Source organism: Zootermopsis nevadensis, unplaced genomic scaffold (genome assembly GCF_977971745.1).
Source record: "Zootermopsis nevadensis isolate Lab colony 2312 unplaced genomic scaffold, Znev_1.0 Znev_ptg000024l, whole genome shotgun sequence".
Lineage (NCBI taxonomy): Eukaryota > Metazoa > Arthropoda > Insecta > Blattodea > Termopsidae > Zootermopsis > Zootermopsis nevadensis.
The window spans coordinates 17,827,874-17,840,822 of NW_028259156.1; the positions used below are offsets into that span (position 1 = coordinate 17,827,874).

The 12,949-nt window shown below is 38.7% G+C and overlaps 2 protein-coding genes across 6 annotated transcripts in view; one reads left to right on the forward strand and one right to left on the reverse strand.

The window, feature by feature from the left end:
* The window catches only part of LOC110829566 (uncharacterized), a 42,476-nt gene extending 34,572 nt beyond the window's left edge, over window positions 1-7,904 (forward strand). For all 4 annotated transcript variants that reach the window (XM_087354737.1, XM_087354738.1, XM_087354739.1 and 1 more), the window contains 5 exons: window positions 1,187-1,279; window positions 1,962-2,054; window positions 2,415-2,486; window positions 4,629-4,694; window positions 5,615-7,904. In XM_087354737.1, coding sequence (XP_087210863.1) covers window positions 1,187-1,279; window positions 1,962-2,054; window positions 2,415-2,486; window positions 4,629-4,694; window positions 5,615-5,692 — 402 coding nt within the window. In that variant the 3' untranslated portion in view covers window positions 5,693-7,904. The remainder of the gene's footprint in view (window positions 1-1,186; window positions 1,280-1,961; window positions 2,055-2,414; window positions 2,487-4,628; window positions 4,695-5,614) is intronic.
* The window catches only part of LOC110829565 (uncharacterized), a 173,054-nt gene that overhangs the window by 99,491 nt on the left and 60,614 nt on the right, over window positions 1-12,949 (reverse strand). The gene's annotated exons all lie outside the window — the stretch shown is intronic.

Here is a 12,949-nt window from a genome sequence, read left to right on the forward strand (position 1 = left end):
TTTTGTAACAGGTGTAGAGTTATGTAAAACACTTTGCATGATTTACCCTTCAAAAGGTTATCACACTGATGAGAAATACTGTTTACTCCACGATTAAGAGCACTGACCTATTAAAGCACCGAGTCCCTATACAGGCCTCTAAGTCCCGGTAAACATTAAGCAAATTTGTCCCTGCGCCTAAGCACCACACTTGGAGGAATGGTGATAATGTTCCAATCATTCTTAATAAGGAAAAAAATGGAGACGATGGAGCACATACACTGAACATTATAATCTAAGGCTTCTTTAATAACACTTAATTTCCTTAAAATTACTAACTAACTTGCTATCTAATAAGTAAGAGCCTCATCATACACCCACTAATATGGAGCAGGGAGGCGGTGGTGGCCAAGGGGGTGGAGGATCGGATATCCTGAGCCTGTTGGGGCCCCTCTCAGCAAGCCTCAGCGGGGTAAGTCCAACCGTGAACAATCTGCATCTAATTAGCTGCTACAAAAATACGTTGTGTTTAAAATGTAACTAACATTGCATGGATGTCAATCATAACAATGTGGGCAGGGTGGCGGTGGAGGAACTGGTCCAGCTGGAGGCGGATTTCCAGGGGGAAAGCCCGATTTTCTGAGGCTCTTCTTAGGACCCCTGTCAGCGTGTCTTAGTCCAGTAAGTATTAACATTCGGAAACAAATGCCCAGAAAATCAAAATAAAAAATAAAAAATTACTACAAACTTAATTGAAACTGAAGCTGTGGATGAAATTGTCATTCACGTCTTTTGAGATAATTATTATATTGCTATTTGCCTGTTTTTATTTTAATATTATTTGTGTATCAATGTTATGACGACGTTTACGCCACCAAATAAATGGAAATTTTGATATTCCACTTGAACCCTCAGTATTAATCACGTACTTCATATGCCAGTTTATTCCTGCAATCCAAACAAAACGTTACGCCGTCGTGTTAGATGTGAGGCTTTTGTTGTCGTGGAACTGAACTTATGGAGTAGATCCTACAGTTCTCATCAGGCTTTGAATGGCTTTGAATTTTCCGCCAGTTCGGTTCGCTTGCAGTTAATGCAAGTCGGACTGAAAGGAACTCCAATGTCCCAATTCCACCCTGTTCGTGTCATGATTCAAGAATCACATAGCAGCTTAATAACAAGTAATGTTGTTTGGGGGGCTCCACAGGGAATCAGTGGCGGTGGAGGTGACAGTCAAGACGGCGGCGGTGGATCCAACATCCTTAGCCTCGTATCCGGATTGCTTGGGAGCAGCAGTGGGGTAAGTGCAAACACGTGCCGAGGGGAAAAATGTCGTCGCTATTTGATCTCTGCGCTTTTCTCCTTTCTTTTGTCTTCACTAATTTATATCTAATACCTCTACCGGCCTAAAAACCCTGTCCGTCGTGTTTCCATACTTTTTCCATTGTTCTGTAGGTTTAAACCAGGGGTGGCCAACCCGCGGGCCGCATGTGGCCCGCCTTGAACATTTTTCCGGCCCGCGAGATTCATCACACTTTTACAAAATATATTTATTTTATAATGAATAATAGTAAACACAATAATAATAACTCATTATGTTTCAATTTTTCACTTCAAAAAATGTCTATAATTTTATATGTGGCCCGCGGAGTTATGATGCATTTCCAAAGTGGCCCGAAAGATCATTTGGGTTGGCCACCCCTGGTTTAAACTGTAACTGGGTCGTGTTGTCTTCGTCATCCGTCTTAATGATCTTTCTAATTATTCTTACATTTATAAACAATTATTTTGATACTTAAGATGACAGCCTTTATTGTAGTCTTGTAGAAGTGGTCCAACGATTCGGAGGTGCGTACCGCCTTCATTATCAGTTCGATGATGATGGAAGCAGTTTGAACCTATGAAAGTTGGTCAACTTCTATGAGAGTACACGGCGTCGCCTTGAGAACCTGAAACCTCACCACCGCAATAATGTGCCACAGAGCAGCAGCGGCGGTGACAGTCAAGATGGCGGCGGCGGTGGTGGATCCAACGTCCTTAGCCTGGTATCCGGATTGCTTGGGAGCAGCAGTGGGGTAAGTGACAGAGTTCAGTCTGAAGGGCTGAGCTAGTCTAAACATTATTTAAAATTCCATTCTAAGATTCCGATCTGCTGCTGGAATCTTTTAAGGTACAGTGGTAACTAAATGTACCATATGACTTAACAATAAATAATAATTTGTATGAATCTCAGGTTTAACAGCGGTTACGGCCCTAAATCGACTGATCTTTGTAATGAAGGCGCGAAGTGTTTTCTTTGCGGTACGGACTGAAATTTCAAATCTTAGCTAGATGTGCTTCGGGCTTGAAAGGGTTAATTAAAGGGGGTTTACTGCTCCTGTGGTTCACAAGATGAAACATCCGAGTGAACACACAACAATCTGTCACATTTCCAGGGTGCAGGTAACGCTGCTGGTGGCGGGGGAGGTGGTACGGGAGGCAGCAAGGATCCTCTGCAAGGTGGAACGGTGAGTACGAGAACTGGTACAACGTCCTTTGTCAGACCACCATTAAGACTGAGTTAAAACTGAACTGTGTGAAGAAGCTGAGAGTCGCTCATCTATTCAAAAATAGTAATGAATAAGGCGGCAAATTCCATCAGCAAAAATCTAAGAAAATTATCCCAAAATGCATTTCATTCTAAGACACGAAAATTCGAAAAATATAAGCTAGGGTGTAGAACAACCTAGCCGAGAGTCAAATCAGGTACCTCTCAGGTACAAGCCTTCAGTTTTACCGCAACAATCTACCTGTCAGGAATATGTGATCGGCTTAAAACTCTAATAACTTTTTTCCTGGTGGGACGTCAAAGAAAAACTCAAACAATCACTTTCACATGGCTGACAACATTCCGACGAACAATACATGAGCTGTGACTGGCCGAGTACAGTTAAACGTGTAGGCAATTTACCGGTTGCTTACATGGAAATCGAAAGTGAGTTTCTAGTGTTACTGAACAAACTCGTTCGACTGAGTGTGCCCACTGACTGTGACAGAAGGTAAGAACATGTTTACAACGACTCGAAAGCAGTAAATATTTTTTCACAAAAACTTTCCTTGTAATTTTGTGTATCTCAATGGCCAGTACGTGCCCTGACTGCAGATAAAGTTCGAACTTCACGGAGCAGAGACCTTCTCGAGTCACTCAGCTGATCAAATCATTTTTGCTGCTTATGGGATCTTGAATTTAATTATCACGTTAACGACGAACCGCCGCCGAAACGTCGACGCCCTTAGCCAAATAAATCCAATCCTCATCCTCAAACGCCCCCTTTCTTTAAAATTCACATTCACTGGGTACTTTCGCCCCCTTAAAGCCAAGGTCAATGAAGCGGGCTGTTCCGTTCAGTTTTCTAATCAAAATTTCATGTGGATCTGTCATCTGCCCACGCACTCTGCATGCTCCTCAAATGTAATTTATCGCGACCTGACCTGGTTAAGAGCACAGGTTACGAAGCTCGTCAAGCAGGTGTCTACATCCCCCTGTCCATTCCGTTGCCTTAGCTTCACAAATTAATCCTCGGCAATTTGTATTCAAACTTCTTCGACATGTTTTATAACATCTCATCACATCAGATGTCACAGAATGGAATCTGAATTTACTTTCCCCTACATTTTGTAAAATTGTCATTCAACTGATGATTTTTTCACGTAAAATTAACTTAACAAGATCTTGAGTTCTCGGGGACAAAGCAGCAGGGAAGTAAATCTGAGGTTAAGAATGTGTGGAGCTATACCTCCACTCCCCAAAATGTCTGCGTGGCGTGATGCTTGGTTAAACAGCTGGGTGAAATTTACTGTTATTAGTGCGTTGTATGATTAACTATTTTTGAGAACTCTGACGAAGTTAAAATTTGACTTAATGTAAATTCAGTGTTATGACTGGCCGGTAACGGACGAAATGTAATTCGTCGAAAATAATTTTAGTGGTGATAGCGTAGGAGGAATCTAAATTGGAGTAAGCGCGTATTTAAGGAGACAAACACTCAGAAAAAAACGACTGAACCAACCCAGCACGAAATCTCGCAATTGTGTGTTCAAATAATGCGTATTACACGCACCACATGCTGCATGCATCACGAAATCTGAAGACGAAAGGCGTTGGTTGACTGAACCTGCTTTCCAGCGGACAAATTGCGATTGTCAACAGTTACGTCACTAGTGTGGGTACAAATTTATAACTGAACTACAGTGCACCAGCAATACCTGCACCTGAGAAGGGTAGGCCTATATCGTGAAGGCAAAGTCGCCTCTATACACCACGAGATGCAGGCGTATAAGGGTGCGTGGAGATTATCTCCACGCATTCCCGAACTCGATTTTTTGTTGAGGTGCATGAACTGCTTCACAGAGAGGAGAAACAGATTAAGTAGGACTTGAGGCTGACTGGACCAGACGTTGAGGAGGGCGGGATCTTGCCAATGTAAGAAATCGGACTTCGATTGTCAATTGAATAGAAAACCATTTGACTGAATGAACTGATCCAGCTCAAATATGAATTGCATTTTTTTGAAGATGAAATTTGCAGTATATTAGAAAGGTAATGGCACGAAGCCGGACAGCAAACCATAGGGATAATATTAAAGTGACTACGTATTGTCTTATTTCAGTATGACGATCTCATTGGAAAAGGCCCATTCAGCTCCGTCACCAACGGTTTGTCCAGGCTACTAATGGTAAGATCAGAGGTTTTTACGTCTGACGAAAATCTTATGTTCTTCTGGGTTATGACGCAAGGACGGTGGCTAATTTCGAAAACTCTGCAATGTTGACTGGTGATGTAAGCTAAACAGTACTGCACATGCAGTCTCTCCCCTACCATTTCTTCTCCCCTTTTCAATCATAGTACATCGTAAACTTTCACGAGCGTCCTCCGACGATATCTGAAATCCCTTGTCAGATAGGATATACAAACATTCCGGTGGAACATACCGCCTCCATTTTCCCACTTGAAGATGGAGGCGACATGTTCCTCGAAAACATTGATTACTACCTACAAGACATGACATCGTAAATCAGAAAATAATAACCCAAAACTTATGGTAATTTATTCACTCTAATAAATAGATACGCTTGTCGGATCTCTGATGTGTTATTAATTAAAGTTAATGCTACTAAGTCGTATATAAACCGACAAACAATACATAGCAAAAATTTCTTAAACATATTTTGGCTATCAGCCTTACCAATTCAAACAAAGTTTGAAATTCCATCCGTCCATTTGTTTTGTGTTCAGTGACAAAAAATGTCTTTGCACGCTAGCATAAGCACATTTCTTGTTGGCTTTTGTTGAATAAGAACCTTCTTTTGCTAACACTGTTCATTTGCATTCTCTTCGCTTTTGGCAACGTTCATTAAAAGGCGTTTATAAGAAGGTATCTCCCTGGATACGAATAGAACCAAACATCTGCCCAACAAACGATTCTGTCACTTAATATATTCCAACTTCCGCCTCATAAAAATATTTTCATTGCTTCCTAAATTTAAAATCTGAACACATAACGTACACTTAGTTTAATATGAATATTACATCGGATGCATAAACATTAAATTTTGTACTGTTTTATTGTAATAAATTCTGTCTTTTCTTTTCTAGTTCAAATTCACCATATTCAGAACTGTATTCTCACTTTTAACTTCAATTCTCACGTCATCTTCGTCAACTGGCTCCTAACATCCGGACGAAACTTAACACCGCACCTCAAGAAGTATTCCGAATTAGCTGCCATTAAGCGGAGTTTTTTCAAGAATGTTGGAGCTAAACACCAGTACTTGACGGAAGGATTTGAAACACCGCAGGATAGATTATCTGAATTACAACTCTGTAGTGGATTCGAGAAGTGGTTACAATTGCTATGGCAATGACAAGCTAAACTGTAGCTTTAAAGTAGTGTCTGTGAGTAATAAATATTTGTACTTCAAAGTAAACGTATAAAATAAGAGGTTTTAAAATACTTAATTCAAAATATTAATATTACAATTTCTTAATTATACGACTGTCACTTTCAAATATAGTTAATTTATACAAAAATACACTAAACATAAATTCCAGAATATAACATACAAAAAATATGTTAGTTCATGTAAATACACGCTAAATATAAAAGTAATGGAAATGCATTTGTTAAATGCTAAAAATGTTATTTGAACTGTGTCAATCACAAACAGGATTACATACCAATTATTTATTTTTAATCCGTCTGATCACAATATAATTTTATTTAAAATTTCTTATAATTAAGATAATAAAATATCATTCATGTTCCTTATCGATTGATCGATTTACATTTCGGAACATTTACATTTACATTTGTAAATAAAAATTTAAATTTAAATTTAACATTTAAATAAAATTATATTGTGATCAGACGGATTAAAAATAAATAATTGATATAATATTCACAATATGACGCAATTACACTATCTTAGGATTACATACGTTAAACCCATAATATTATGGAACAAATCATAAACTAATTTTACGTTAAAGGAGACAACTTAGCGATAGAAGAAAACATTATTAGAGGCGCATTGCCTGGCTCAAAAGAAATTTGTGCAAATTGAATTTTAAAGTGATTTCAGTACTATTACATCACAATGTGAACAACACAATCAATTCACAATTTACATCCGGCACTTCAAACATATTTTGGTCACCAACAGAGAATTAGAAATCTGCAGTCTCTTTTTATGACTCACTAGAAGATTAGTATCAGCCCAATTATCAACTCGAAACCAGTCCCATAATTTAAACGATTAATATTAACATTTCTATAAAGCTAATATAATGGTTATTTATCTTATGAGTTCTGACGCAATAGCAGTTGCACATTCTGTATTACTTCTCACAGACACTTCAAATAATCGTTTCCTGCCACGCCACCAAACCGTCAAGCTGATCAATGCGAATTGTCACCAACAAATTTTTATTTCCTGAAAATTACGAAAGCGTAACCATGACACCGAATTTAATTCTGCATTTATATGAATATAAATTACTGCACATGTTAATAAACAGAAAATTTAAGCGAACATTGCGGAAAATTAAAGACTTCCTCTTTACCTAGATGTGGTACCGACAGATATAATTTATACGCTTTCTCTATATGACATACTTCATAATGTAAGATACATGTAACACCACTCTCTACTTAATAAATATCAAATACAATTAAAATCCATGTGATTGATCTGACGATTGAACTGTGAAGATGAGCGAATATTTCCGATCGGAAGTCGTTTATCACAGTTCTAAGTTCACACACTTCGCTGCAACATCGGTATTTAAGGGTATGCTACGAAATTATGTTGCTAAAACTTTCCCTTTTGATAAGACGGGCGCACACTGTAACAAACTTTTAGTCGACACTAAAGATTTTACTGCACATAATTTAGTAAATGGTTGATTTGAAAGTGTAATTTTTATAAAGATGGATGTGTTCTGGGATTTTGCACAGCGTAGTGTGATAAATACTAATCCTGATAATGACGGCGGTATGTTTCTCTGAAACGTCCGCCAAAATCTACCAAACCACACTGCACAACATCCCAAAACACAACCATATTTATATTTGTCGTCGTGAAAACCAAAAAATTTCACAACATTATTTAAACTTTAATATTGCTACTGAATAATATTATTGTACCGAAATTCTGTTCACATTTGTCGTGTTCAATTATAGGGAACGTACATTTTATATCTTTTATAAAATAATTTTGCTGTTCTATGCATACAATTAGTGCTGGAAATAGACAAGAGAATATAATGTAATTTTTTTCCGGTGGTCATTTACTGTATTGCTCAATAAAATTAATATTTTATAAATACTGTATATTTCGAAAAAAGTTACTGTAAATAAAATACAGACTTATTCTTGTAGAAAAAAGGTGTTTTTCTTTCAGCCTTACGTACGATTTCTGCCTTACCGGAACAATAAAAGACTTCGTAGCATTTTCCATTAACTAACTAACTAACTAGATGGCTTACTGAACACGAAGGTTCATCACCGAATTAACCAAAGCCATCCAACGGTCCCTGTCCTGGGCCACCAACATCCAATCTCCTTCAACCCCTATCTCCCATAGATCCCGCCTGAGATTATCCTCCCATCTACGTCTAGGTCTCCCCAGCGGTCTCTTCCCTTCAGGTTTCCCAACCAGTACCCGGTGCACACCTCTTGTCCCATCCATGCTCGCTACATGTCCCGCCCATCTCACTCTTCTCGACTTAATCACCCTCACAATACTGGGGGAGCAGTACAGATTTTTAAGCTCGTCATTGTGCAGTTTTCTCCACGCCCCATCGTCTTCCCTCTTAGGCCCAAATATCCTCCTCAACACCCGATTCTCAAACACCTGCAATCTGTGTTCCTCCCTCTGAGTGAGAGACCATTTTCCATTAGAGCATTAAAAAGGCCAAGTCATATATTTTGTTTGTAAGTATCCATAATAACTCATAATTTCATTATCAACCCACTCCGAGGCTCTCATTAGCAGTACAGTTTAGATACGATTTGAAGTTTTCAGAACTGCTGTCGTTAATAAAATCCTCTCGGGCTATCAGATTAGAATAGTACCTATTAGTAAAAAAAATAACTTAGATATGCAGAAGTGGGAAGGCGAGACAGAATAAAAGAGAAATGAAGACAACAGAACAGAAGAGAGTAGAAGGAAAGATAGGAGAAAAAGAAAGAGGGTAGGAAAAGAGAAAATATCAGAAGAGTTGAAAGGAAAAGATAGTACAGAGAAGGGTAGAGAGTGGAAAGACGAAGAGAGGTGAAGAGAATACAAGCGAAGAGGAGGATAAGGAAATGAGCAGTGAAGGAATTAGAAGAATAAAAGAGAAGGGGAAGAAAAGAAAGACGAGAAAAGAGAAGTAGAGAGAGAAGAAAAGAAGAGAGTACATGAGAGAAAATTAACGAGATGATAATATAAAAGACAAGAGGATAAGAGAGAGGGAAAGTGAAAAATGAAGAACAGAGATACCAAAAGAGGATAGGACAGGTGAAAAGAAGTGAACAGAGGAAAAGAGAGGTACCCATTTGTGATTATTGCCTCTCCAGATCGCGTAATGCGATTGGCGCGGCGACGCTCTTCATCCGTTTAGCGACGTCGTCCGGGCCTTCCGGAGGGTCGCCAGTACTTAATTTGGTCTGGTCGGACGTCGTCGCGACGAATGGATTCGCATCAATCGGCGTCGGAAGTCGCTTGTCTCATGGATGGAACCTGGAGCTCACTTCCGGAAAAATACGTTATCCCGTGAAAGCGTCCAGATGGACGCATCGCGACAATCGGCAACCTTTTCCCTATTTCGCCAGCATTGACGCCCCTTCCCGCAACTGCGCATAAACTGTCTTGTACCGGCGTTGGTGCGGGCCTTTCACGCGTTTCGTGAACTGCGCCTAGACGCGCAGCGTCTCTCTTTCAGCTGCGCATTAAATTTCTTGGCGACGATCATCGGTTTTGTACGGCGTCTCTTCGAAACATAGCTACGAAAAGCGTCGCGACGGTTTGCCAGCATACGGCATTGAAACGTCACAGAAAATATATATCCCTACTATAAAACAGATCAATCGGGTAAAATACTTTAGTGTAATCGTTTCACTTATCAGTATCAGAACTTCACCGCTGAAGTGTGAGCCATCTCAAGCGTTCATGAAAGTGGATGCAATATGTTGTTTCGAAACGTTGGTAAATATCTACAAGACAACACTTTATTTTATTAAAATATGGATATTCTACTATTCTTCTTGAAAATTATTGTTCATTTTGCTTTGTAATTATTAACTTTTCACATTTTTCATACAGTGTAACTTCTGCATAGTAGAGCTTAAATGAGAAAGATTAAAATGATATTAAAATTCATATTGTAACACATGACATTTAAATATATAAACTTCCGTATGAAAAAAAATTATAACACGCTTATAAGTTCCGTAAGATGAAACACTATATGCTGTCTTTAAGCATGAAATCAAGAAATCGTTATATGTCGCCATATTTAGATAACACACTGTACATAAGATTGCCCTGTGTTGAAAGTAAATATTTTAAAATAGCAGGAAGCCTTTTCGTCACTTTGTTGTTGTTGTTGTGTCCAGACTTTTTCATGGCGCTGGAACGCACATCTCACTTTCAACTCTCAATTACGCAATGTGTAAATATCAGCACCAACTCGTCCCCAATAATTTATGGTTCAACTCAACGTTACTTACTTACGCATGTGCTTATATAAGATCGTTCCCTCCATAAAAGAACCTTTTTAAATGTCAGACAAAATGCATACTGGCAGAGAAAAAGATAATTCTTATAACAGTAAATTCCAGCATCAATATTAATTAAATAAAACAACGCCTTTAAACCATAGTGATAACTAATATAAGTGTCAAAGTACTTTACAAGCTGTTAAGCGATGCCGTCCGTCTTTCCGGGATTACAAGCAGAATTTAATACATCGAAATTTGCACTAATTTTACACCTTTAACATAATTAATTTTTCGATACTAAGAACAAAGTTTGATGTTTCAAAACGTTAATGAAAATCCTGTTTTTCTTCCTTTCCTCTACTAGCATTTGCGGCGTGTCACCAACTGAAATCATTTGTCATGGATACCACACACTCAAAATATGTTCTTAAACAAAATACAGTAGCGAAACAATTAAAAACGCGCCATGCTGCCGATTTAGACTTAACACAGGGCAGAGGAAAATAATTTCACCTGCACAGGCCAACCTGTCAAAAACGATAAACCACACCCTAAAATAAACAAAGCAATAAATCTGAAATGTTTTTGGTCCCAAAAAGAGTAATAATGTGAGTAAAATGTTATGCGTATTCTACAACAATTCCTATTTTAAAAAAAACAACGGCTTAAACCTGTCGACGTGATAATATTTTTCATTTGCTGATTTTATGCGGAAAGACTTGAGGACAGATGGAAGAATATATTCACAGATAGAGCCAGATAGGTCTATTGCAGACAGACAGACGGACATACAGATGGATGGATTAGACAGGCATATGCAAAAGAAAGTGCAATATACATGCTTACGTTGTTGTGAAAACCCGAGTTCCCTTAATACGATGACAAACCAGGAGAAAAAAATTGAGTACCGCTAACAATCACCAACTACTTTGCCTGTTTTCTCTGACGCCAGTTTTTTTTGTTCTATGTGAATAATTACCAGTCTTCGCGGCAACCACCTCTTGCGTCATCAGTTGGTCTAAACACAGGTGATGCTTCTTGTGTATAATTGCACAATGCACAGTACAACAATCTGCCAATTGCTTATTACATGCGAAATTGATTTCACTAAATTTATGCACAGATAATTGTTAAGCAGTGTTTTTATCTGTGCGTCTAACTGGGACACGACACAATACACCAGGTTTTTCATATGTTAGATCATGTAATCTTGTATTCAAGATACTCTTGCGCAAAACTGGTAATCTTTTATTCATAAACTGTCCCAAAATTATGTGAATAAGACTGTAGGTTAACAACCCTAATTGAGGCACCACGTACAAAATAACGGAACAAAATGCTATACATCTATGTCCTGTTCATCTCACATTCGTTCATAAGACTGAAATTTTCTGAACTAAATGATAAAATCTAAGTCCTCCGCTTTTGCGTAAAGAATGCAGTAATATATTAAGTCTCTCCTCTATAAAACGCTCGTTGTGCATTCTATCTTAAAATTTTAAAAAATTTCCTTAAGAGTCAGGCAGGGCAGGATACCGGCCTCCGGGTCGATATTCAATAATAGCTTCCCAAATACAAAGCTGGAGAATTATCGACGTTCAGTAAGAATAGAAAGTTCAAAATGCGATGCTTCAAAGAGAATTTTGGGGTCGGCACAGGCAGTTAACTGCATAATTCGTAAAGTCAACACGTCCGTGTTGGTGTAACAGTTTGTTCACCCCTAGTACAGACGGAGAAAGTGAACGGAGAGATGAGCTAGGAGCTAGTGGAGTGGGCAAACCCTCAGAAAGGTAAGGGCCCTTCATCGGTAGACTTCCCGCGCGCTCAATGTCCTCTGCGCGTTCGGGATAACCGACCGACGGACGCTAATCGCACTGACCGGGTATCTACGGTGTAGCATGATTGAAAGCTCGATCAAGTTCTTGCTCTCTTCCAGTTACAATTATTAAACAGCACTGTGGTAATTATACATACCAGGTGTTTTAATATTAAATATCTCCGTATTTCACGCACAGAGTGTGTATACAGGGGTTTCGTATGATTCTCAGAATAAAAAGCGATTTCTCTCTTGTGTTAACCAATTGATCTTTGTAATGGTGAAGAGCTTTGAATTCTCTTTGAGGTACGGACTAAACTTATAAACATTATTTAAACCCACTGACGTTTGAAGCACAATGCTTTGAGATTCAAATGTTTAAGGTATTTCGTCTTGTTGGCGAACACCGCTGGTGGTTTGTATCTTAGGTTTCGTCTCTGCGATTCGGTTTTATATCTCGACAGTAGAAGGATCGCGTATCAAATGACGCAATGGGATACACCGCTTCTGACTTATTTGTTCTCTTTGCCTGTGATTGTGATTTTCAACATGCAACGGCACATGGCGCAACGATTCGCCCACGGAGCCATTCGCTTCTTTCAAAACAGGAAGAGTGAGTGACCCACGTGATATTCTTTACGTCTGTACGCACACGCACGGCTATTCTCCTATACCCCCGGTACAAAATGTTACCAGAATCCGTTAAGTAATATCGGCGATCACAAATATGGGAAGACGCGACATTATGCTTTCGAAATTACCAAGAAGGCTAAAAACATTAAGGAAAAACATTACATACTTCCTAAGAGCAACTAAGAAGATATTTACCAGCTCATAAACATTTAGTTGGACATTCTTGATTAACTGAACGCCATAGCAGTGACAAATTCTGTCTTACTCTTCATACGAG